The sequence below is a fragment of the Cnephaeus nilssonii genome, assembly GCF_951640355.1.
Source record: "Cnephaeus nilssonii genome assembly, chromosome: 18".
NCBI classification, from domain to species: Eukaryota; Metazoa; Chordata; class Mammalia; order Chiroptera; family Vespertilionidae; genus Cnephaeus; species Cnephaeus nilssonii.
In genome coordinates this window covers 5094862-5121278 of record NC_137089.1, presented here as the reverse complement: position 1 = coordinate 5121278, position 26417 = coordinate 5094862, and the positions used below count along the sequence as shown (strand labels likewise).

The window sequence follows — 26417 nt, the reverse complement described above, 5'->3', positions numbered from 1 at the left end:
AACAACGTGAGACCTTAGAAAGCAGAATACCTTCAGGTCTAATGTAAATTTTGCAAGTTCCTAAAAACAAACAAAAAAACCCAGAGTAAAAGTAGGGTTTTAAAATTATTTTGTTTTTACGCCATTTTTTTTTAGCAGCTACACAACTCATGTTGTCAATACTATTTTTCTAAAGTGCCCCAGGAATGCAGTAAAATAGCTGCCAATACCTGGCACTTAGGAAAAAGAAGTGGGAGGGGGAGGGGCCTGCCTGCTCGAGCGGGTTCCAGCGGCAGCCTGCAGAGTGCCAGCTGCCAAGGCCGTATTTTACTTTTCATTCTCAACTTGCCTTCTATTGTGTTTCCTTCAAAAAGGACTTTCCTTTTCGGATGTAGTGCCTGACTTGCAGGGCAGCTCTGACAGCAGGGCTCAGTCCAAAAGCTGCCCTGCCGGGCTGCTCTCTGCGAGGGTCAGCTTCAAGAAAGAGGGCCTGACCTTGCTCGACGGTCCCCTTCAGGCCGCTGCCCAGGGAAGGAGGGAGTGCCCTAACCTCGATAGTCTGGGCAGGTGAATATAAGGGAAGCTCTTGCTTAAAACTCAGAATCCGCTAGAACGCTTCAACACAGTGAGGTCACACTAACCCTCACTTAACTAGCCAGTCACGCACTATGTGGCCGCTCCAGGCTAGGTATTCACACCCCCATCTCCTAGAGGGGTTGTTTATGCCCAAGAACATGCTATGGGTAGTATAGCCCAAGAGTTTCAGCTGAATCTCTGCTTTAATGCTGTGTGACCTTGTATAAGTAACTGAACCTCTCTGAGCCTGTTTTCTGTCAAACAGGACACCAATGGGGTTTTTGTGAGGATCGGCAATAACATATATAAAGCACCCAGCACACATTGGATGTTCAATAACTGGTGACTAGTTATACACTGAGTGGCCAGATTATTATTATCTCTCAACGCATAATAATCTGGCCACTCTGTGTGTGTGTGTGTGTGTGTGTGTATGAGGCCCAGTGCATGAATTTGTGCATGGGTTGGGGTCCAACCAGCCTGGCCAGGGGGAGGGGACATGGGCGGTTGGCCAGCTGCCTGCTAATCGAACTCCTGGTCGAGGGGACAATTTGCATATTAGCCTTTTATTATATAGGATATACACTGAGTGGCCAGATTATTATGCGTTCAGAGATCATCATAATCTGGCCACTCAGTGTACAGCCTAATAACCTACAGGTTCTGAAATGGAGAGGTCTAGGCTTTTTGAAGTCATCTTATAAATCCAACTTCTCATTAATAACCCAAGAAACCTCTTGGTCATAAAATCACAGGGGCTCCGAACTTCAATAGGTGCTCCAGAATCCAGCTCAGATGCCCCGCAAAGAGCCTCGCACAGACCAGTCCTTGGGAATGGAAATGGGCAACGTCAGGATCCACAGTGACTGGCCCCGGAGAGAAGAAGAAGGACTCACGTGAGATCAGGTCAAAAGACTTCTTGTCCTCGGCATTCGGCTTCACCTGGCAGGTGAGGAGGTTCAACTTGGCTGGCTGCCTGTTAGCCTGGAACAGAGAAAACGGAGCTGCTGCCTGCTGCACCTTCCCCCGCCTGCCAGGCCGGTGCCCTGCGGGGCAGGCATGCGGTTTCAGGCAGCAAGTTTGATAAAAGTCTTTCCCCCCTTCAATCTGTTGCTCACTCATTTATGCATTCATTGGTGGATTCTTGCACGAACCCCGAGTGAGGAGTGAACCCGCAGCCTCGGCACATTGGGACAATGGTCTAACCAACTGATACTTGGCCAGGGCCAGATGTGATAGTCTTACTCAGACAATCAGGATTCTGAATCTCATTAAAAAAGAAAAAAAAATCTGGTGGTCTTCCAAATGTCTATTAACTGTACATAAATACTATATTGGTGATTAATCAGAATGGAATCAGGAAAATCCACCTTTAAATGAAGAGTGGACACGGCCCATGGAAATGCACCTTTCTGGACCCCATGCACAGCCAGGCCAAAGAGTCAGCACTTTCAATACCGTATCCTGCTGGGAAATGCAGTGGAGTACATCCCATTCATTCATTCATTCACTCATTCATTCAGAATGTCCCCAGGCAACAATCACCCCAACCTGGTGTCCCAGATATCCACAAGTTGTGGTTGCAACGTGGAATGTACAGAACTTCTCTCAAGTACAAGGACAACTACCACCTTCGAGACACAGCTCAGTGAGCCCCCAATTCTGAAGACAGAAAATCTAGCCGGGATTTCACATCACAGATCTATCAGCAAATCTCTTGGTCACATGTATCATTTACACAGACCCTGTAGTGTGTGCACAGCCAGGTTAATTTAGGCTTTGCCTAAGTGGAGCCTTGCCATGGAATCATTCTGGTCAACACTCGTTCTTGACCTCCCGCCTGCATCTGTTCAGGGTCACATGCTGGCCAATGCCGAGGCCGGCCTGTCTGCTTCCTGCAAGAGCTGACAACGGACTGAAGCGTCGGAGTGCCCAGGCTGGGCAGGACCGGAAGCCCACTGACACTTAGGATTCTCAAAATCCCCATGCCAGCAACTTTCCCACCAAGCACCCCAAGTTTTTAGAAAAAACAGAGGGGGGCGGGGGAGGAGGTAGGGAGACGCCACAATGTGACCAAGCGAAGCCCTGAACGACAGAGATGGCACGTGTTCGAGACCAATTCAATGACACGCTGCAGTTCTCAGTCTCAGCGATGAGCAACGGACACTTCATCTCTTGTCCACCTTCTTGTGCTCTCTGGACAATTTTCGAGATCTTCCTTCTCTGGGGTCTCAATGAGATTCGACACAGAAAACAAGCCCCTTGGCCTGTGCCCATCTGCTCCAAAGCAAGCTGTCCGGGCGGAAGTGAGAGCCGAGGTATCTGAGGCTCCTCACACGTGCGTCTGACGTAGACATGGAAACCGGGAGAGCCCTGCCAGGAGAGTCCCGCCTGAGAGGACACACTGCATGCCAGATCCCCAGTGAGGAGGCGGGGGCCCCGGGACTGCATGCTGCACCCACACCCAGGCCCGGCCGCTGTGAAAGGAGCTGTCCGTCCTGCAGCGCGCCTGCTTGGCTTTCCCCGATGAATGACAGGGCACTTGATGGCCCGAGAAGGCAGCCATGCCAGGGAACGGGCTCTCTGTAGCATGCTGTGCTCCAGTTTGGCATCCACGTGTCCAGGAGGATGTGGAAAAGCTTGGGGAAGATGGAGAGATGATTAAAGGACTGGAAAATGGGAACTTTGAAGATGGGTAAAGGCACTATTTAGTGCCGAGGAAAGATGGCGAGGGAGCGACTTAATAAGCATCTTCCAGCCCACGAGGCTGTTCCGGGCAGGTCGGCAGGCAGCTGTTTCCCATCTGCGCAGACCAAGAAGAAAGGCACTCGAACTGCAGGCGGAGGCCGGAGCCAGACGCAAGGAAGAACTTCCAAGCTTAAGCTGATGAAGCATAATGAGAGGTTTCAAGTTTCTGAACCGAAGGAGAAATCTCTTTGAACAACCTAAGGATTCTTCTAGACACATTTCACATCTGAATGTGGCAGAGGGTTAACTAGACAGTTTCTTTTTTGTCCCAAATCCACGTTACTCCAGTGTTTCTGAACAACCTTACCAACAGATACAACCAATACAGATAGAAAAACTTTAAAAAAAGGAAGAAACACTCCAGTTCAGTATTCACTCATTCGGGGGATTACACAGCACCGCTCACCCCTAAGCACAGACTGCCTCACAGCACAGCGCCCGAAAGCCTCGAGGATAAGGGCCTGATACTCTTTGAGCCATTTCATAATTGGATTCCCACGGGACGGCCTTGACCGCCTCAACGTGAACTTCAGGGACACAGACACAGCCTACCTAAGTGCTTGTTCTCCCCCAAGACAGCTGACGAATGACCCATCACCCCAAGTGTGACTTTGAGGAGAAAAAAAAAAAATCCCACAGAATTTCTGACGATCTAAGCAGCTGACACAGCCAGTGCCGAGCCCGGAATATGAGAAAGTGGAGTGGGTGCTCGACCCGCGTCCCTGGACCAAGGCACCCGGAGGCTCAGGTGTTATTACTACAGTAATAACAGTCATTCCAGATTTGCATAACTTTCCAGAATTTCAAAGCACTCTCTCGGGGCTCAGCACTGATCTGGAGGCGTATTGATTAAAGCCGGCATAACCTCTCCTGGTGGCTCAGCAGGCGGAGAACCGAGTGAGGCTAAAATGACTCGCCCTGGGATTCATCAGAAACAGTTCAGATGAAACAGGAAAGAAAGAAGAGCAAGGAAAAGAGCGAGGAAACTTTCACGGAGCCCTTCCTAAAAACCTCTCTGCATGTGACCTCCAGGCTCCTGAAACTTCACCTGCGGCCACTTACTCCGCTGCTCCCCCTGCTGGGCAGGCGGGGCACTGGCCTCCCTCCGTCCTGGGTCAGGCTCCCTCCTGGGTCAGGCACTGCCTGTTTGCCTCCACCTCCTGCTCCCTTCGTGCAGGTGGCTCAGAGTTCGAATGTCCTGAGTGTTTCCCGGCCTGACCAGCCTCCCCTCCCACCCTGCTGCCTGACCTTCCTGGCTCTTATCACCCCTTACTTGCTTCTTGTCTTTCTTCCACTCAAAAGCACACATTTCTGTTTTGCTCACTAAAACGTGCCCGGCATAAAGCAGGCACTCAATAAATGTTTCTCGAAGGAATGCATTCCAGGGGCCTTACATATACACCTGTGAGATAAGTCTTTTCAGTTTATTTCACTAATTCCGATGGAGAGAGGGGGTGGAGAGGTTAACTAACGTTCCCACAACCTCCCAGGAAGGCGACGGCAGAGCCTGAGCCTCCGCCAGGTTTGAGGGGCCCAAAGCCCCATCCCTCCTCCTGCTCCAGGGCAGGCCCGGGAAGCCAGCCACACGCTGTCCCGGGAAGCCAGCCACACGCTGTCCCTGGAACATCTCTTTCTGAGGAGAGTGAGGGTTAGAAACAGAGCAAGGGTTAGAAATATATTATATCTTAATGTATTCTCGGGTCATCTGATTTCCCCTCAGTTATTTACTTTCATAATTGATGAAGAGAGAAATTTTAGAAGGCTATTTGAAAACCCTACCCACTCACTCATTTGACAAGACAGCTATTAAGCCTCTACCCACTCTAAGCACGTCTGGAAAACACGTGGTCCACGCCAGCAAGCAGCTACGGGAAACAGCTGACCACGGACCCAGGACGTGCTGGGCCCGAGCTCGCGTGTATTTTAATAAGTGGTGTTTTCTTTCCTCCTCAATCAGCGGGAAATCTGCACACGGCTGTGAATACTGAAACCCGCCGATGGACTCCAGGCTCAGCGCTCACTTCTCCTGTCCTGTGGGCAGTGAACAGGAGGGCATCGCCCGGCACAGGACGCTGGCGCTCACCCACGAGCCTTCACTCCGCCTGCCTGGGCCTCTGTAACGACCTCGGCACTCTGCCATTTCCAGTCCTGCTTGGTACATCTTCCATTATGATTTTTAAAAATTAAAAAATAATTTCTTGCTAATTTTAAAGAGCAAAATTGTGATTTCATGGCCTCACTGTGGATGGCTTTGACTACCACCAAGGGGGAACCTTTTGGACAAGTGTATGGATTTTGTAGAGATAGGACTTTTACTTGGGAATGGGGGATACAAAACAAAAACTCTAGACAGATTATAGACATCAACTGTAAGGATGCAATGTGTATGTATATATGCTGACAACCTGAAGATAAATAGAATGTAAGTGATAACAGCTTAGCTATTTTCCACTTTCTATTAAATTGCCTTTGTTACTAAAAAATGGGGAGTCATAATTGAGGCAATTTTATTATTCATGATTATATTTATAGGCCCTTTAACATAATGGTGGGCTTTCTGAGTAATTTAAATAAACAGTAACAAATGAAAAAGACTGGACATATTTTACATGCGTTGTTTCACTTCCTACGTTACCTTTTCAGGCAAAGAACATCCCCTGCCATCTTTGTAATTCAGAAAACTAGCTTTTCGCATCAACCAGTATTATCTCCCCAAACATTCGATTATCAACTAAGAGAAGACCCGATTTGGTTTGGGAGGACAGGTAAAAAGTCCTGGTAGAGCCCTGGCTGGTTTGGCTCAGTGGTTTGAGCATCAGCCCGAGGACCAAAGGGTTTCGGGTTCGATTCTCAGTCAAGGGCATGTACCTTGGTTTCAGGTTTATCCTGGGCCCCTGTCGGGGGACATGCGGGAGGCAACCAATCCACGTGTCTCTCTCACATCCATGTTTCCCTCTCTCTGTCTCTCCCCTGCCCTTCCACTCTCTCTAAAAATTAATGGGAAAAATATCCTCAAACAAGAAAAGTCCTGGTGGAGTGACAGAACACAGCAGGGCCGACACTGCAGGACAAGGTAATATCCCAAACTATCCGACCCGACTCCACACATACCCGAGCCTGGGGAACATTCTGGCACCGTGACAGCACGTGTTTGCCAGTTTCTAGTCCACGCGGCCCAGAGGCAGACTGGCGAGCGTGCGATCGCAGACACACTTACTGTGGCGTGGGAGATGGTCAGCATCCCGTTCTTGACCGCGCACTTCCTCCTCTGCCACACTTTGCGGATCCTGCAGAGCCAGGCAGACAAGCTGGTTTAGGGTCTGTTCACTGGGGGACAGGTGGTCATGCAGCGTCACACATAACCATCATTACAACACGGAACCACCCGAGCCACACCAACCACAACGCTTCAGCTGCCCCTCACTCTCCCAGGGGAAGGACTCAGGAGCAGGCCTGCCCAGGAGGCTCAGGACAGCATGGTTCTGCTAGTGCAAGCAGGAGCCCGCAGTGACATCTGACAGCAGGAGGAACGAAAGCACCACGGGCCCTTTATATAGAGTATCCTGTACGCGTTTAAAGGAAGAAAGTGGGTACGTACTCATATACATGTGACTTGTATAGGTTTCTAAGGCGTATCGTTGATGGAGAAATGCAAGTTGTTTTAAGATAATTCAGGTATGATCTGGTATTGTTTAAAAATAAAAACCTCGCCCAGGAGGTCACGGTTTCGATTCCCAGTGAGGGCACATGCCCAGGTTGCGGACTCGATCCCCAGTGTGGGGTGTGCAGGAAGCAGCTGATCAACGATTCTCCCTCATCATTGATGTTTCTCTCTCTCTCTCCTCAAAAGCATTTCCGACTCTATGGGTAAATAAATATGTGTGTGACATACAGAGGAGGGCCTGGAGGGCCTCTCAGAGCCGACAGGAGACTCCGCCCCGAGAGCGGGACAGCAGAGACCGCAAGAAATGTACTGTTTCTCGTTAGAAACGGCAGGGGCTGCTGCTAAGCGGGCTGTGATGGAAGAGGGAAGATCGGAGTCAAGGCTGACACCCAAGGTTGGGGTCTGGGCGGCCAGGTGGGCACCCCAGGCAGAGAAACTGCAAGGAATAAAAGCAGGGGGGCGGGGGGACGGGGGATCAAGAAGTCACGTCCTCCTCGGTTCCTGCCTTCCTAACCCTGCGCGTCACAAGTCTCAGGTGCCAAACAGGGACATCGAATAGTCACTGCCTCCTCGAGGCAGCAGGCTCATCTCGGACTCACTGTAAGTGTCTTTGCCACGTGGGAGGCGGGAGAGCCCGTAGGCAATCCACCCTGATGCTCAGGAAGTGAGCTTAGGCACACAGGCCCGAGGAGGGGTCTGCACGTACCCGTCACTCTTCTTCAGCAGGTAGCCCTTCTTCTCGCTGCCATATTCCTTGTTGCCCTGGAGCTGGTGCATGCTGTACCCACCCTGGCGGCTCTGGGAATCCTAGGAGAGACGAGTCACAGGTGAGTCACACGCTGGAGACGCCTCTCACGTCCCTGCCTCTGCTCCGCCGCTGAGCCTCGGCCCGCGGGCGGCCAGGTCCTGGCCTTTACTCTAGAGGAAGCCGGGCAGTCACAAGCAAGTTCAAGGCGGAGCTGGGGCCTGGGGTCCGGGCCTCCTAGCGCCAGTTCAGATCCCAGCTCGGCTTCAAACATGCAGGGGACCATTCTATGACGACACCCGTTCACACCGGCAGCCAGGCAGGCACGCGAGGGACCGCAAAACCAAGCCCATGCAACCGGAAGGCAAGTGCTCTGGCCTGGGTGTGCCTCGTCCCAGCGCACACTCTGCGGGGCGTGGGACAAGAAGGCACCTTCTGGGGAAGGGAGGAAGAACTGCTATGAAGTTCTTGCTCTGGAACTAACTAGTGCTCTGCAAAATATACCTACAACCACGCTTTTAATTAAAAAAAAAAAAATCTATTGCAGGGACAAGTGTACTGTGTAATGAAAAGGGTGACACGGGTCGAGGACAACACGGATGCCACCGAGCTTGACTTCAAGTCAGGGCGCCACTGAGCTTCGCGGGGTTTTTGTAAAGACGGCACCGCCAGACCGTCGTTGCTGGGGAAATGCAGGGGGTAATCTAACGGGGAACCAACTGTACAACGAGAAACGGGGCCGCAAACACAGAAACAGGACAACACATTCTCACCAACAGCGGGGACTTACTCTCCTAGACTTCGATCAGGAAGGGCAAAAGCAACAGAGAAAAAGAGGCAGAACATTTGAAAATATAGTTAATTTCATTGACAGTCTTATCACTCACAATTTAAGCACTTTTTATAACATACAGAGAAAACATCATTATAAAGGTGACGCTGGAACAAACTCATATACACGCATCTTTAGGACCATGATAAACTTTGGCACAATAAAATATGTGTTAATTAAATTTTATTTCAGGCCATTTGAGTGAGAGCAGAAAAAAGGCAAAGTGGAGAAACTGGAGGTACACATTCCCAAGATAACACGGCTGACAAACCTCAAAGTGTGTGCACAGAGATCAGCACCCCAGTGAGGCCCAGAGGGAATGACTTAGGAAATCTCCACAGAGCCACAGCTCAGTTGGTTGGAGCGCTGTCCGGAGCCGCAAAGGGTCACGGGCTTGATTCCCAGTCAGGGCACATACCCAGGTTTCAGGGTCCATCTCCGGGCGGGGTGCGTATGGAAGGCAACCGATTGATGTTTCTCTCCTACATCCATGTTTCTCCCCCCCTCTCTAGGATCAATCCAAAACATATCCTTGGGTGAGGATTAAAAAAAAAAAAAAGCCCCAACAAATTTCAGAAGGGTTCTTTTTGTTTTGCTTTTCCGAGTGAAGAGAACTTAATCTATCCAGTCCCGAAGCAGCCCTGGAGGAGGGATGGAGAGGCTGCGGGAAGCTCCGTGAGCCTGGGGGCGTACTGATGGCCGGTGCACAACAGGCCTGAGGGCAGGAGCCGCTTTCTGGCCTCAGGCAGGACAACACTCCTTTAAGGCTGTTCTACATGTGATGAGTTCTGTGCTCAGAAGCGCGCCCCGAACCCCGGCATCCGGGCACCATGCAGGCCCTGAGGACACTGACTGGGACACAGCCCATCTCTGAGGTGAGGACTCACCCACCCCCACTCACTGTGCTCTCCCGAGCGGAGGCCACGAGGCTGACTGCGCCTTTCTAGGCAGCTGAGTCTACTAAACAGGTTGCAAACTTTAGTCATTCTCTTAACCCGAGTCACTTCTTTGTCTTTAACCGGCCCGGTCCCCTGCAGCTGAGTCTCACCAGGGCCCAGAGCCTGGGACTCCACGGGACTTGGCTGACGCTGGCCTCCCTGACAGGCGTGCCCAGGCCTCTGGCTGGAGATCAGACCTAGGGACAGCAGAGAGCAGCCTGCCTCTACAGCGCCCCTAGTGACAGTCCCGGGAACTACAGTAGGGACACAATTAGGACGGAGAATAGGATGGAGCTGGAGAGAGTGGAGGTGTGGGACAAAACACGAGGCCAGATCCTGAAATCCACAGAACTGTCTGCCTGAACCCAACGAAACTGCATCAAAGTCGCTAAGCTATGGGCTTGAGCTCGGGGATCTTCGCCATCCCTCTACCTCCAGAACATTAAGCACAAAATCGAAGCTCTCCTTGGATTCCAATTCTTATTAAAAGTTGGCACTCTTTCACCAAACTGCACTTTCTCTGTGTCTGCCCACATAATTCCTGCTCTGTCGGGATTTAAAATTATGATTTTTTCATTTGCATTTAAAAATTATGCCTCTCCAACCTCAGTCCATTTGCTAACCTTTAAAATAAGTCCTATGCTTTAAAAATGAAAGCGCTTACATATTTAAGAAGAATTTAGATGTCGATAACTTAGGAAAACTATTACATCCTGTGAATATACCGTTAGACATCCCTTACATAGAATTATTAAAAGCCTAAATACACTCTAAATTGTGGATAACAAACATATCGCATGGGCCTTGCTTCACGTTAGACAAAGATGCTTTTAAAGGTAAAGGAAGTGGCTGAACTCTAGGCTCTGACCTCAGAACATTATTCCATTAGCCCGAACAGGGAAGAAGCAGTATATTTCAGAAGTCTAGCATGAAGCAATCCCAAATTAAGTGCTAATGAGTTTTATGGCTTAAGAAAGTCATACACACGATGCTTTCTGCACTTTGAGAAATAATGGCCATTCAGCTTGCACTCCAGATACATGAAAAGAGGGCTTTCCTTTCTGAGAAAGAAAACCTCGGAGAACTGTTAACACTAAATAAAAACAAGAGAGAACAAAATTGAGGGGATGAAATAGGTTCTGAATCCTTTGCCAGCATAATAAAAACCAACACGTATTCAGGAAAGAAAATGCAAATGAAAAAAAAAAATCGTTCAGGCAAAATGAAACAAAACTAAAAACAATGAATTTAGAACAAAACCTTGGGGAAACTGCATGATGTGAAAGCCAAGAAATGTAAGCTGTAGAATAAAACACGGTGCCACTTTTTAGTTCAGTTTCCCACTCTCTATTAGCAGCACGGATTACCTGACTTTATTAGCAAACCTTTGAATGCATTATTAAGGAGAAAAACCTCCAGTCTTTTTAAACTGCAAGCAATTACACACTCATTGCTTTAATGGGGTCCTAAGAGTGTCTGACACCCAATCTGAGGACAGACCTCTGGTAGGGGAGCTTCCAATCTCCGCTGTATGAATGGAGCGGGCACAGGCGTCCTTCCGTCTCCTTGTACTCAATATTTACTGAGCAGCTTTGGTGCCCGGCGGTGTGCCAGGCGCTGCGAGGACAGAGATGAGCCACGCCCAGAATCTGTCAGACACCTGCAAACCCCAGGACGGGGTGCTATCGAGAGGGGCTCACACAAAGCTGGGAGGTTTGGGGATGATTTATGGACATCATCTTCAAGAATAAAACATGTTCACCCCCCAAAATACTCATGTAGCAAGCAGTTCCTCGGGGAGGTGGTGCTACGATAAAAGCTCAAGATGCCTAATTCCACAGGACATCTGCCATAAGTCATTAGAGAATTTTATTTTCATGAGGAAAAAACAAACGAGTCTACCCCAAATCTGGGAGTCCTATTAACAACACAAGTTCTTGAGGCTTCCTGTAATTGAGTGGAGCTCGAGTCTGGGGGTGGGGGTGAGGCTGTTCAGTGATTTCTTGGGCCTTAATTTCTCGGGTTAGCCTCTAGATGACTTTACACCTTCTGGAATCGGAGAACTAGGGTGAGAAATCTCTGGCTGAAAATCTCCTTTCATGTTTAACGGAAATCATTAAAAATCACTACTTTCTTAACATAGCTTGCACTGAGAGATGATAAACAGCATGAGAATGGACTAGGCACGCTGTGAAAGGTCAATTTTACTTGTAAAATACTCTGGACTCGGTGCTAATGAAAACTCATCATTGATCTATTTGGCATGAAGTTAAAATCAATCAAGCCGTGTGCATTTCCGCATGTACACACTCCTGTGGCTTGTATGCCACTTTTCCTTTAGTTATTAGCATGAGCAGAACACACTGGGCTCTATGCACAACAGAGAGCCTACAATAGCTTCTTTTCTTCTTCAAGAAAGCTTCCGTATGTAGGAAGTAATCCCGTGTGGCAAAACAGGTAGGAAGTGGTTAAGTACGTACCGGTCAGTACAAAACCTCGCAAATTTCTCTAGACAGACATCTACCTCTTCCCCCCACAATCTGGATCTTTCTATTGCTCTTATGCTGAGCAATTGCACCCTCAGGAGGCCCACGAGGCCGGTGCAGGTGCTGGCCGAGGCTCTGCATGACGTGGGCGCACAGCACACACATCACCTCGGCACTGTCGCCTGTCCACAGGTGAGCGGGGCCCAGTGCTAAAGGGCTATGACCTCCTCTCACTTCACAACACCCAACGAACGTAAAACTGGAGGCAGAGCAGCGAGGGCTCCAGGGGCCCAGCGCAGAAGCACCCTCAGGACGGGTGCGCGGGACCAGGGTGCTGGGCAGGCTTCCCACGCTCCAGGGGGCTCACTCTGTTTTGTTTGGACTCATGCACTCCTTTCAGAAATGTTAGGAGATGACAAATAGTTGGCCACTGTGAGATAATATCATGAGGAGTTAAGAATATTAAAAATACTATATTTTATAATGATTAAATAATGCATTTAGAGATCACACTTAAATTCAATGCCTAATAATTTCACGATCCACACAGGCACGTTTCCACCTTCTCCTTGTGACAACTGGGGCTATTTAACTTACTCTTAGCTCGGAGCCTGTCCCTCCAGTGTGCATCCCAAGCTTTCTGCCCAGAAACCGCATCTCATGCCTCCACCCACCTCATCCCCAACATCGCCCGCTCGCTGCCAGGCAGGTTTGCATCTCTGCAGTTTCCTTGTGCTCGGCATCTCTCCTGCAGCATCCCCACCACTTTAGGGACAACTCCTTGCCCACACGGCTGACGCTCTCCACTTTCTACCAGATGATGACCTCCTCAACGGACAGGACTAACGGTGACCGCCCAGCACAGCTGCTGGCACACTGTAGGTACTCATTAAACGTTTGCACAACAAATGAACAAGTAAGACGTATGATTAAGGGTCTGAGCAGTCATCTAACAGCTACCATGCTCCGTATACTCCACCCCTGTGTCCAAAGACTCTCACTCCATTTTCCTAACTGGGGGGCAAAACTTTATAGGGTTGTGCCTCAGACCATTTCTCTATTCCCCCGCCCCCACCTGCGGCTGCCCGGAAAGAGACACGAGCTCAAGAGCACGGGGTGTGCGCTGCCCTGCCCCTCCCGCCACAGTCTGAGCAGACACGCTCCTGAAACACACATCGGCAAAGCCAGGCCAGAGAGTCTAGCCACGGAGCTGCAGGCCGGGGCTCAGGACACCTTTTCCGTAAGGGGGGGAGGGAAATAAAACATGGTTTGTAGCCTGGGCAGTGCAGCAGGTGCACATGTGTCTGGTGTCTCCCCTGTCCCACCCCGCGCTGGCAGGAAGCTGTCAGCTCCCCCATTCTGCAGGTTGGGAGGCACCCATAATCCCACAGGAGCCCCGCCTGCCCGGCCAGCCTGCTGGAGACACTGAGCACCTACTTCTTTCTGATCGAGCTGGAGAGAGGATTTTATTAAGTCCCGGAGGGCAGTCAGCTGTTTCTTTTCTTCATCCTGGGTCTGTTTTATCTACAAGAGAAAAAAATTACTTCTGTCACTTACCTTTTATACGTTATGAGCAGCGTTTAATTCACCCCGATATACCACACATCGAACTACTTAATGGTATAGCTGATTTCCTTACTCAAATCCTTCACGTGGTCTCATTTTTTATATGAGAGGCACAATTTTCTAATCTTACGAAGGTTCCAGTGGGTTTTGAGATGAGTGAATAATGCAACATGCTTTCTTATTAAATAACTAGAGGCCCGATGCACGAAGATTCGTGCAAGAAAGGGCCTTCCTTCCCCTGGCTGCCAGCACCGCCTTCACTCTGGACGGAGCCGCCTTTCTGCTTTCCCATGCTGCCCAGAGGCCCAGAGCAGCTGGGGTGGTGCAGAAGCCTGCGTCGTTGTCGCAAGCATCCCACCCGCTTGGGGCCTGCATATGCAAATTAACCCACCATCTTTGTTGGGTTAATTTGCATACTCACTCCTGATTGGCTGGTGGGCATCACGAAGGTATGATCAATTAGCATGTTTCTCTTTTATTAGTGTAGATACCTCTAGGCTAGATAATTAAAGCTCCACTTTAAACAAAGCTAAGAAATAACATGGAGTCATTGGCTTCCGGTTTTTCCAAAGGTCATACCACGATGACCTTGAAGGCCCAGAAGAGAACACCGGGGACCGAGGACCAAACCCAACGGGCCCACGTGCACCTGAGGGCACAGAGCCCTACCCGCGGGCAAAGGCTGGCTGCTTGTTCAACACGTGGAACCTGATCACAACCAGAGCCACGCTCACTAAGAGAAAAGCAGGACAAGTACACCGCTATATGCTCTCTAAAGTTATACAAAGACACATGGCATTATCTGTAACTCTAAAAACCGTATCTGAACATATGTAGTTGCACTCATAAAACATATACCTTTAATATGATTCATTGCCAAGTGATTTATGGGAATAAAGGTTGACATTTATACATATGCATTTAGTTTTTTTTCCTCAAAAAAGTTTTCCTTTTGCTTTTGCTATTATAAAAGCAAAACCTAATTATGAGAAAAAAATAGAGGAAATATAAAGCAAGCAAGCCCCCCAAATTCATAAACTTGCCTACTCAGAGACAGTCCATTTTTATCCTTTCATGATCAAAACATTCTTTTTGCGAATGCTGACTGAAGGGCACCCGTGATGTTACTGAACCCTGAACAGAGAGTCCCCGCTCCTCCCATGTTCCCCAAACACACTCTGGAACATTCCATCACTGATGTCTGAGTAAAACTGAAGGTTTATCTGTCTTTATTGGACACATCACTTAACTGGTCTTCTTGTCTTTAACTCTCTTCTAGTACAGATTTCACATTTACTGATACTTATCTGCAGAGCAAGTTAAATGCATGTATTTCATAAAGAACTTACGTTATATAAGTCAGCAGCCAGTTTTTCAATGTACTGTTTCAATTTGTCAGCGGTTTTCAAGCCATCTTGAAAGAAACTACAATGGAAAACATCAGAGACTTACCCGCAGTACAAAAATGACATGAACCATAATTACCTGAAAAATCCAGAAATACGTATTTACTCTCTACCATGTATCTACACAAAACACGTGTAAAATGGGTTTCAGTGTTTTGTAAAAGATGTGCCAACCAACACGCATGGGCACTACTGACACGTGCCAGCAGACATCACGCAGACAATGCAACTGCAGTCGCTGTCCACACAGTGCCTCACGCCGCCACTCCACACGGAACGGCTCCCCTGGTTGTGCCTTATCTGAGCTCAAAAGAGAGAGGAGGACACACTACCTAGCGGGGTACCATGACCCTAACCGGACACACAAGGAGAGACGGATGGGACTAGACATAGAGGCTGGAGAAGTCAGTTCCCAAAGGTCCCGAGTCCCGACACGCACGTGAGGCACAGGACGTGGGGTCAGGGCACCGATGACCCGGAAGGCTTTATCCTACCACAGACATAGGAGGTGCCTTACTTCACCCTGTGGGGCAGCAACCTGGCGTGGCTGAGCACTGACCACACGCCCAGCACGCTTGGCACTTCACATCAACTGTTTGTTGGTTTTTTAAGTTTATATATTTCTTTATTGATTTCAGAGAGAGAGGAGAGAGAGAGAAACATCAATGATGAGAGAGAATCATTGATCGGCTGCCTCCTGCACGCCCCACACTGGGGATGGAGCCCGCAATCCGGGCATGTGCCCTGGGCCAGAATCAAACACGGGAAACAGGAACATTTTCAGGTAAAAATTACCAGAAAGCCCACAAAAGCGAACCCGAAAAGGAAACAAGGAGTGCAAAAGCAAATGTGGTGCCCTGGCTGGTTTGGCTCAGTGGATAGGGGGTGTGCAGGGGGCAGCTGATCGATGTTTCTCTCTCATCGATGTTTCTAACGCTCTCTCTCCTTTCCTCTCTGTAAGAAATCAATAAAATGTATAAAAAAAGAAAATAAAAAAAGAAAAAGCAAATGCGGTGTCACAGAGCCTCAAAAAAGGGGGCCTGGCCACGCGAACAAATTAAAATGGGGACCGTGGGCGCCTCTCACCATATACCAGCAACCCAGGCACAAGGGCAGTGTTCCTGCTGCCCAAATGACGGGTTTCACCTCATGTAGATGAAGAAGAAAATATCAAAACCCCAAGCAGGAGAATGTGGCACAAATGACGCTGTAACAGGTGAGATGCCGAGGAAGGAGGGAAGGAAGCGGGCGCCGGGAAGGCCTCTCCAGTGACAGGGACAGTGTCTGCCGGAGGGGCTGCAAGGCCGTCACGGCAACGCCAGCTTTCCAAGTAGCAGCCTTTTCAAGGAGCCAAGCAGTTGCACTAATCTGAGTGGCTGATGTGAGAAAACACTGAATATGGCCGATACCGCTTCACAGGACTTGGCTGTGGAAGGCCTTTATGTCCCTACGCAGTGACCGAAGGAAGACCAGACAGAAAGAAGCAAAACCGCAGTGCGGGCCCTCCCTCGGGCTCTGAGCCACCACGACCCCATGCCACTTACTTGCACTGAGCGTGGTAGTACTTGATGAGATTCTGCAGCAGGTCCACGCCCTTTTTGGTCTTGATCTCGTTGACTTTAATGAGATACTGTGGGAATAAAACAGAAGTGGATGCTGTCATTGCCCACAGGGCTCTCGGGCAGGGTTTCGGGGGGCAGCCCCCACTGTGAATCTGCGTCAGGTACTGGCCTCGGCTGTCTTCAGGGTGTGTGAGTTAACTTAGGGGAGGCTGATCGGCACACGCACTAGTAGACATTGGGTAGCATGTTAGCATCTTATAAACGCCCGTGATTAGTTTACTAGACAAGCAGAGATCCACACAGCAAAGCATCCTGGCATAGCTGACTTATTTCCTCTGGCGCAGTGGCTCTCAAACTTAAGAGTTCAGGTCAAGACCTGCAAGATGGAGGATTCTTTGCTGAAAACAAGTGGAACAGCATTCTCTCCAAGAGCTACGCCATGAGGCATTAAAACTTTGAGACCAAGGAGGCGAGGTAGAATTTTTGCTACTAAAAATGAAAGGGTGAAAACAACGCATTAGTAATTTATGCACCAAACACCACGAGCTCTGATTTTCACAACTGGCAGAGGTTTTCTGCTGGCACTGTTTGCCTCTTGCTCACGTGTTTCATTGTGTGGGAGTGTTCATGAGCAGACAAGTTCAAGAAGGGGCCAAAGGTTTACTGGGGTGGGGGGAAAATTAAGGAAGAAAACCTTAAAATTGAGAAAATTCTATCCATTTTCATAGTTTCCCAAAAGCACAAAAGGAATCCCATTACTCAGTGTCAATGTCAGAAGGGGTTGGTCTCTCGGTCAAGGATGCCGGTGTTCAGGGGGAACACAGTTTGAGAACCACTGCTCTAAGCTGAAGGCAGCATGCTTTTTGTTGCATTTTTTTCCCCCCCACGAACTCAGAGGCTTTCTCAATGACCACTTCATTTAAGCTTTCATTCAAACTAGACCCAGGGTTAAAAACAAACAAACATGCTCTACACCTGTACCAGTAAAACCCAAGATTCACCCATGTTACCAAAATTTGCCTTTCCACACTCATTCACAGGCAACAGTCAAGTTCTCACCCAAGAATCCTGCTTTGGCTTAGAGCCCCACAGGCCCCAGGCTCAAAACAGGAGGCAACAGGGACAGGGACGATCCCAAAGGCTTGGAGAAAAATGAGATTAGAGTCCTTAAGTAACTGTCCCTCCTCTCCTGGTCAGACACAGCCGCTCTCCGGCGCGGAGGCTGCTGCCCGCAGGAGGCCCAGCTAACCAAACTCTAGGTGAGCGGCTGAAGTCCCCTTGCACCTCGCACATCTGCAGCTGGAAGAGGCGCCGCTCCTTCTCCATCTCCTCCGCGATCTCGGCCCCCGTGATCTCCGTGCGGATCATCCCGTGCTGCTTCGCATGCTCTCTCTTCTCCTTCTCAATTTTCGTGCTGGAACGGAAGCAGATGCCACCATTAACACGCACACGCACACGCACACACACACACATCTTCCTTTTGATGAGAACTACCCAGATCTGTAGGACTTCAGTGGACAAAGCACATCTTGTTTCGCTGTTCCTGTGTCCCACAGAGGAGCTACCCCACAACAGGTCTAGAGCAAGTGTTTTTCTCCCGTTTTGTGAACTAACACCCCCCTTCGTAAGGACTCAGTTCTGTTTGGGCCAAGTGTACCGCCACTGCCTGGGGGCAGGGCAGTGCTGGGTCCACGCGTGAGCGCTCACGCCCCGCCCTCAGAGGAGGACGAGGTGGCCCACAGCCTTCATCTACGTCAGCGGGCCATGGTCAGAGCCTCTTTCTTCCCAGCTGCATCCGTAACTGTCAGTGCACGAAAGTATTCCTAAGACAGCAAGTCTCCGACGACGCAGTTATTACGTCAGCAATCATGAGAGTAGTGAGTAGTTTCGGAGAAAAATATTTAATCCTCAATGTGTCTTTTGCTTGTCATTTTGCTGTTACTGCCGCCTTCGGAAATGCTTTTATTCTCTTACGTTTATAGTTACCGAGTTGTCAGCCAACGTTTTTATTAAGTGCTTTAAAATATATTTCTCCTCCCATCCCCCGCACAGCCTGGAGTCAGGCGACTTGGGATCATAATAAAGGCACGTGCAATGCTCCTCTCGGAGGTAGGTGCTCCAGGCCCAGGCCCAGGGCTCCATGCGTCGCCTCCCGACCCCTCGCGGGAACCCGCCAGGCAGGCCAACCTTTTACCCCTTACAAGTATGCCATACACTATTTTTTGTCCTTGTAAGTTAAGGGCTCTGTCCTTTTCCCAATCTTTTTCTTAGGAAAATCATGACGACATAAAACAAAAACACCACTTACAACTTTGTCTCATAATCTTTCCAAGCTTTGTCGAATGGCTTCTTGAGATCCTTAGAAAAAAAGAGAATGAAACTGAAATTAAAAGTACTGTTGTCTAAAGGCGAGTAAATACTTCTGAAATAACATCCTAGCAAAACCGTTCTCCTCTATGGGATGCTGGAAACTTTACAGAAGCCACCTGCACGCACATCACACTATTATTCCAGACCAGAGGCCTGAGATTGGTGACGTGGGACTCAGGGGGCCCGCGGGGTCCAGCAGTGATGGAGCCCAGGCCCTGCCCCACCCACCGAGGACCTCACTCTTCCTCCAAGTGTCTGGTCTTGTTCCCCGGTCAATAACATCCTGTGAAGTGGCACACTCTTCCGTGATCCTTCCCCAACAACATTTCTTTTTATGCTAAGAATGTTCCAGTGCCTTTCAAATACAAGTACCCCTATGATCTTAAAAGAGAAAAACCCCAATCCTTTCAAGTTACAGTGAAAATCAGATTCCGGACACTCACTCCTTTGACTCCCTTGAGGTCTCCTTTCAGCAGGGAGTCCAAGGTGAAGATCACATTGTGGCTCAGCCCCTGGAGCTGAAGACAAAGCAAAGGTGGAGACAAAGCCGTTAGAGACAGAGAGTGCACAGGGCAGGAGGCCGGCTACTGCTGCACTCCCCACGCACCGGCGCCAGGCAGCACCCGCGGCACCTGCCGGAGGGAGGACACCTCCAGGTCCCCCCGTGGCACCTGCCAGAGGACACCTCCAGGTCAGGCGGCCTCACTGGCCCTCCTACAGCTCCTGAGCGGAGAGCTGCTGCCTGGATCCAGGCCGAGGGCTGCAGGGCCTGTGCTCTGAACGGGGTGCTGCAGTGCGCCCACACTTGTACAAACGATGCCTCGGACATAGCTACAACTTTCCTGGTTCCTCCTACTGAAATGGCAGATCTTACTTTTTAAAAAATATATACTTTTACTGATTTCAGAGAGGAAAGGAGAGGGGGAGAGAAATAGAAATAGCAATGACTGGAGCCCACAATCCAGGCCTGTGCCCTGACCAGAATCACACCGTGACCTCCTGGTTCATAGGTTGATGCTTAACCACTGAGCCATGCCGGCTGGGCAGGCAGATCTCACTTTGACTTTTTTTCAAATGCCTTGGTCAGAGCAAGGAGAAGATACAATTGGCGTTCACCTCCTTGTTATATTCTTTTTAAAAACTTTGCTTTTTATATTCCTTTATGGCATTTACCACGATCTAAAATGATCCAGTTTGTTTATGTGTGTGTTCTGTTTCCCTGACCAGAACGTAAGGTCAATGCGGGCAGATCCGTGACTATCCTGCTCACCACTGTCCCCTCAGAGCCCAGATTTCGTGAAAAGGATGAGGCATTTAGGAGGCGCCATCTACAGCTGGGGTGCAGCTTTCTTCACTGTTCTGAGCCAGTGCCTGGGTCTCTTTGATTTAAGATGGTGTCGACTCTACAGAGGAGAGGGATGAAGCTTGTCCATCCAAGGGTGGGATGGACAGGTGCAGGCAGGGTCAGCAACGCCAGGACTGAGGTGGCTGCAGAGTACACTCTCTTCAGGAGCTCCCAGGACAGTACGCCCTCACTAACAGCATCGGTAAGTTCTGCACCTTTAAGCGAAATGAGACAACAAACCCACCAACAGGCTAACTGATACACAAGTAAACAAGGGAGGGGTTCCCACAGCATCTCGTCAGCATTAAAACAAAACGCTGTTATCCCAGGGCCTGTTAAATCGTGGAGAAACCAGTGTTAGTGGCATGGAACCAAGACATCACCCACCACTTACCAGGAACCTATTCTTTGACACCCTCTGTCCTAGGGGCTGGGGAGGCACAGACAGATAAAACACCACTGCTGCCTTCACAGAGCTCACCCCAGGGACGGGCAAGCGCAGTTAGAATGCAGTCAGCAAGCCCTCTTACGCCTTAACGCTGCGTGCTGCATCACAGGAGGAGGGGGAGGGTAGTGTGAGAGGGGCCAGCACCGTCCCTCGCGGGCTTTGTGTACGCCCCTCCTGCCGTCACCTCTAAAGTGAGGAACTCTAAGCCAGTGGTCGGCACACTCATCAGTCAACAGAGCCAAATATCAACAGCACAACGATTGAAATTTCTTTTGAGAGCCAAATTTTTTAAACTTAAACTTCTTCTAACGCCACTTCTTCAAAATAGACTCGCCCAGGCCGTGGTATTTTGTGGAAGAGCCACACTCAAGGGGCCAAAGAGCCGCATGTGGCTCACGAGCCGCAGTTTGCCGACCACGGATCTAAGCTGTCAGGATGGCTGCCATGAAGACGGAGTGAGTAGTGCACGTGGGAAGTGCTGGCTTACTCCCTGCCACTAGGGAGTGCTGCGCACACGCTTGTCTGCAAAGGATTTGCAGAAAAAGAGAACAAGGTACGTTATGCTAGAGTTATTTCTGAAAGGACACGGCCAGCTGCTGAGGCCAGGTCCCCCCGGGCACTGGGTGGGCAAGGGGAGAGGGGCTTGTAACTCTGTACTTTTCTGCATTTTCTTAAAGTTTGGTAATACGCACTATATTGTTTATTCACAAAAAGTAAAAATTCTAAAACAAAAAAATGAAAAGACAGTGATTATAAACCATTTCTTTTTAAAAATATTTTTATTGATTTCAGAGAGAAAGGGGGAGAGAGAGAGAGAGAGAGAAACATCAATGATGAATCATGGATTGGCTGCTTTCTGCACACCCCACACTGGGGATGGGTCCTCAACCCGGGCATGTGCTCTGACCGGGAATTGAACCATGACCTCCTGGTTCATAGGTCAACACTCAACCACTGAGCCACGCCGGCTGGGCTATAAACCATTTCTAATGCCAGGTCACCAATGCCTCAAATCCTTTGTGAGATGAAGCAGAAAAAACAACACCCCAGAATGTTATCTGAGAGCTGTGTGAGAAAGTAACGAAGAAGAATTATGAAATTCCGTGGTTAGTACCGAACGTGGGGGTTTGAAGGAAGAGTTCCTCGCAAGCCAGGGACCGACCACACAGAAATACATGACACACGTCTCCACCGCGCAGTGCGTCACGGCGGCCGGCCCGGGGCGGGGCGCTGGCTGCAGACGCCCCGGTGGGAAGCCTCAGGGGCTGAGAGTTTCCTGTGGTTATCCACACACACGCCCCCCCGTGGGGCTGATAAGAGAAACCCAGAAGGCAAACCAGTGTGTATGATAGATCCAGGGTCCCCAGTGGCAAGGGCACAACTCAAAACTCACAGACTCTTCCCAACCTGCTCCCAGGAAAAGTGGGTTCATTGGTAAAAACTGGCCAAGGAGCTGTGTTAGTGAAAGGGCATCGGAACCACCTGTCACTATAAAGACACAGCGAGACGGCGGAGAGAGAGGCCCCGCTCTCGAGGAGGAGATGTTCAGGAATCACTCACTGGGAGGCCAAACCAAGTGTCCCTGGCGATTCCACGAAGAGGGACTTGTTTTCTCCCACATCGTCAGGCATTGCTCTGGGACAGAGAGGAATCCCGTGACTTCGCCGTGGGGGGGATTCTGTGATTTTCCTGTTTGTTTTTTGTGTGTGTGACTCTTAAATTTATTTTCCAGTTCCCTCAGGAACAGTTTCCATGGCCTGAGCAAGACCGGCAAACTGTTGTGTAACCATAGCATCTCCACAGGCGACTGCAGGGCAGCCGGCAGAATACACCGACAACACGGGGGACAGAATTCCTGTCGCCCCTCCACCGTCTTCAATGATTTTTACTAAAAAGCCTTGCAGCCCAGCTGGCGTGGCTCGGTGGGTGAGCCCGGAGCTCACGGTTCGATTCCCGGTCAGGGCACATGCCCGAGTTGCAGGCTCGAGCCCCAGTGGGGGCGTGCAGGAGGCAGCCAATTGATGATTCTCTCATCATGGATGTTTCCATCCTTCTCTCCCTCTCCCTTCCTCTCTGAAATCAATAAAAAATATTTTTTAAAAAGCCTTTCAAATCCATCACATAGCTATTTTCCATTTGTTTTACTAAAATCCTATTGATTCCATTCCCATTGCCTCAACTATACTCCATGTCCTTTCCTTTCACGGTGATGTTGAATTAACAAGTTCTTTACGGGACTGCACATGACCTGAGGCTGAAGAGCATGTTTTAGAAAGTACATCCTTCCCATGTTGTCGAGCCACCAGCGCATTCAAACCCCTCGGGGAATGACGCTGAGGGGCGGTCAATCCAGCTGCTTCCCACACCAACTGCCGCCGCTTCCTTCCTCCCAGACAGGCCGTTCCTCCCGGAGCACGGCCATCGAGCCCGACCACGAATTCGGGATAAACCAGCTGGGAGGAAGCTGAGGTCTAGCCTTTCATTGTGCAAAAGGGCCTTGTGTGAGCAAATAAACTGTAATTAATACTGGTTTTGATAGAAATAACCATTTATTCCTTACAACTGTTTAGACACTACCAGAGAGGGTACCAATAGCCCCCGAAATCCCGGCTGTTGGTAATGACTTCACAGACAGTGTTCCTCTATGGACACACACACAGACACGGACAGACACCGTCCCCCCCCTTCTGTCCTGATCTATTTTAGCTAACTTTATAGCTTCACCACAAATGAAAGGACTTCGCTTACCTAAATACTGACCCATCTCTCCCCTCTAGAAGGTGATGTTCATCTGTTCTGCTCACTAACTGACCAGATCCCACGGCAGGAGCCACGAAGCAGCCGTGGGCCCCTGTCCTGTGCTTTCTGGCCACCATGTGGCCTGTGGTGGGTGTCCGAGCTGCCCTAGGAGACCAGGCAGAGGGACGGTGAGGGGCAGTGCGAGCGCAGCACAGCTTAGCGACGGCACCTCCACGACACCTCCATGCCGTGGCCTCTGTTAGCGATCCATCACCGGCTGGCTCTGTCACCTGCATTAATTCTGACACCTCCCTCCACTGCCCGTCGGTTCGCTCTCCTCCCCTTCACAGGCAGAGACGGTTTCCTGAAAGTTAGGCGGATGCGGATCCAATTAAAACAATGAGCCAGCTCCCAGCAGGTGACGCAGGCCAGCACCTCAGTAACTGTCCTCAAGCACATGCAGAGGCTGCAGAGACGCTGTCGCGTGTAGCCGCAAACAGCGGAAAACGGGAACACTGGGAAGGTCACCTAGGAGACTGGGGAAGTAAGTTAGAGTGGAACACGGGCATTCTCCACAGCTGGACACAGCCATGAGGGGCTCTGGGTTCTGCAGACCTGGGGAGGGGGTGCTGCTGGGCACGGGGCTCCCACCCCTTCAACCAGGCCGCCCTGCTCCCGGAGGCTGTATGCTCCTATTAAATGAAGGGCCTTGGGCTGTAATACTTCACAAAATAGGAAAACATGGCAAAGTATATAAATAAGTGAAAACTGGGCTATAAAATAGCACTACAGCATAAATCCAATGTTGTTAAAAATTCAGGATTAAAATGATACACATAAAAAAGAGGTATGTGTACACTGAAAAATAGTTAGAGGACATAGAGATATAGATAAATCTCAACTCCTTAGGAGTGGAGGTTATTGGTGATTTTTATTTTAGTCCCCCTTTTCCTGTATTTTCTAAGTTTTCAAGAGTGAACTGGTATTTTTGTCTTCAGAAAGCTATTAAAAAGAAATATGACACAGAAGCACAAGAGGGCGATATGATCAACCAGCGGCCTATTTCTCACTCAACTTGTGATCTGATTTAATACCTGATGCGAACCAGATGGAGTGAATAAAGGAGAAAGTAATTAATTAGGTAATGGATTCGGAGGAACAAAGGTACAGCTTCTCTACAGCCCTAGGGAATTCTGAATCTCTGTCCAGAATGATAATCCTTATTAGTGGTTCTCAAAATGTGGCCCTCAGGCCGCCAACAGCGTCCGCACCCCCTGGAAACGTGTTAGAGCTGAAATGTCAAACCTAGTTTGATGCTCGGAGGGCGAGGTGCAACCACCCACGTGTAAATGAGGTTTCTAGGCGAGCCAGATGCCAGGTCTTCTGGGCACCACTGCCTAAGGGAGTCCCACATCCCTTTAGAGAAGACCTCACCTGCTTGTGGTCTGAGACGCTTACCTCGAGGAGAGAGCAGAGGTGAGAGGCTGCTCCAGAGACCTGGTAAAGGCCGGAGGAAAGGCGGGAACCCAACTACTCCATTGTGCCAAAGGCTTCGAACAGACAGGACTGAATTTAAGGGGAAAGCATGGTTCTCCTGGAAGTTTTACAGAGAAAAATGGGTAGGTGTAGGAGAATTGGGGAACACGAGACTTCCTTAATGTAGAATGATGCATTATGTTCTGATGACTTCAATTTAAGTGAATGATGGGTTACGTTTAGTATCATCTCCCTACATCACGAATGAAAAGGAAAGCACTATTTTCCTTCACATTATGGGCAGCATCTGATTTCATTTCAGGATAACTGTAAGAACAGGGAGTAGCGAAGATTTTAAGACCAAAATAAACGGAAAGCAAGAGGAAAAAGAGCCTATCTAGTTTCATGATGGTTTGAAAAAGACATCCCGACCCTAAAGATTTCTTTATTGTGTTTGAAATAATTAATCACTTAGTTCGCAGCGATCAATTTTCAGACATTTAATTTCATTTCCATGCATGTCGTGTGTAATTTGTTATGTTTAAACTAGAACAAAACCACGCTGTAAGTGGTATCAAATCACATTTTCCTTGCCTTCACTGAACATCTCTATCACACATTATGTTTTTACAACAATAAGCTTTTACTCAGGAAGCACCTCCAAGACACACGTTAAAAACGTAATTAATTAAATCCACGAGCACACAGGCTTGCCACGTACAGAGAAAGGGACACCTCACAGTACACGTCGTGTCCTCACTTTCGGGTAAGAAAGCAGACTTCTGTGCTGCCGCTGTCTGCACGGCCCTCCCCTGCTGGGCCACGTCTTCATGTTTTGAAGTCTCACTTCCCGTGATCCTCACTGGAAACGCGAGAATTCAAAGAATGGATCTAAATGGCGGCGGTGGAAGCCACCATCACTTGCTGGACCCCAAGGCCACCCGTGCAGAACAAGAACCTCCTTCGACCTTCCGCCTGTGAGGCCAAGAGCTGCCAGGAAACCAAGTGAGCGTCCTCTGCTTGGGCAACGGAAAGCAGGAAGCAGAGGAATCGGCCCTGTACCCGTGCCCCTCTTCCCTATGGCATTAAATATCGCGTCCGCGTAAACTACTACCACGTTCTGTAGAAGCCATCTCTTCAACAGAATGTGACAGCCCAGCTTAGCAGAGAGCCTGGAACAGAGCTAACCCGTAGTTAAGTGCTGGCTGAGTCAGGGCCAGAATTTGCAAAGTCTTTTCTAATTTTTCTAGTACTAACGTTTATCTCCGTATCTAACTATCAATGCTGAATGCTGCTCCATGTTCCTATTCCAGGAGAAGAGCTTCTGAAAGCCCGAGAGAATAGCTTCAGAAGCATCTACTCATTACTGTGGCTCAGCCCCGGGGTCTCGTCCCTGAGGCCTCTCGTAATATCCTTGTTTCTGGATGAATGTGCGAGCGAGCGAGCCTGCCTCTGTGACCTAGCTGGAGAAATGGTGGGCAGAGATCTGTCCTCAGTGTTATCTGACTTCACAGTCGTGGGGTTTCTGCCGCTCTCT

General features: G+C 49.5%; 1 protein-coding gene across 1 annotated transcript in view; it reads right to left on the bottom strand.

Annotated features, from left to right (window-relative positions):
- Positions 1 to 26417, bottom strand: part of ASAP1 (ArfGAP with SH3 domain, ankyrin repeat and PH domain 1) — a 217895-nt gene that overhangs the window by 29254 nt on the left and 162224 nt on the right. The window contains exons 6-14 of the mRNA XM_079796332.1: positions 19316 to 19390; positions 18811 to 18860; positions 17787 to 17916; positions 16485 to 16570; positions 14884 to 14959; positions 13406 to 13492; positions 7674 to 7774; positions 6521 to 6590; positions 1452 to 1539 (exon numbers count right to left, since the gene is read on the bottom strand). Coding sequence (XP_079652458.1) covers positions 1452 to 1539; positions 6521 to 6590; positions 7674 to 7774; positions 13406 to 13492; positions 14884 to 14959; positions 16485 to 16570; positions 17787 to 17916; positions 18811 to 18860; positions 19316 to 19390 — 763 coding nt within the window. The remainder of the gene's footprint in view (positions 1 to 1451; positions 1540 to 6520; positions 6591 to 7673; positions 7775 to 13405; positions 13493 to 14883; positions 14960 to 16484; positions 16571 to 17786; positions 17917 to 18810; positions 18861 to 19315; positions 19391 to 26417) is intronic.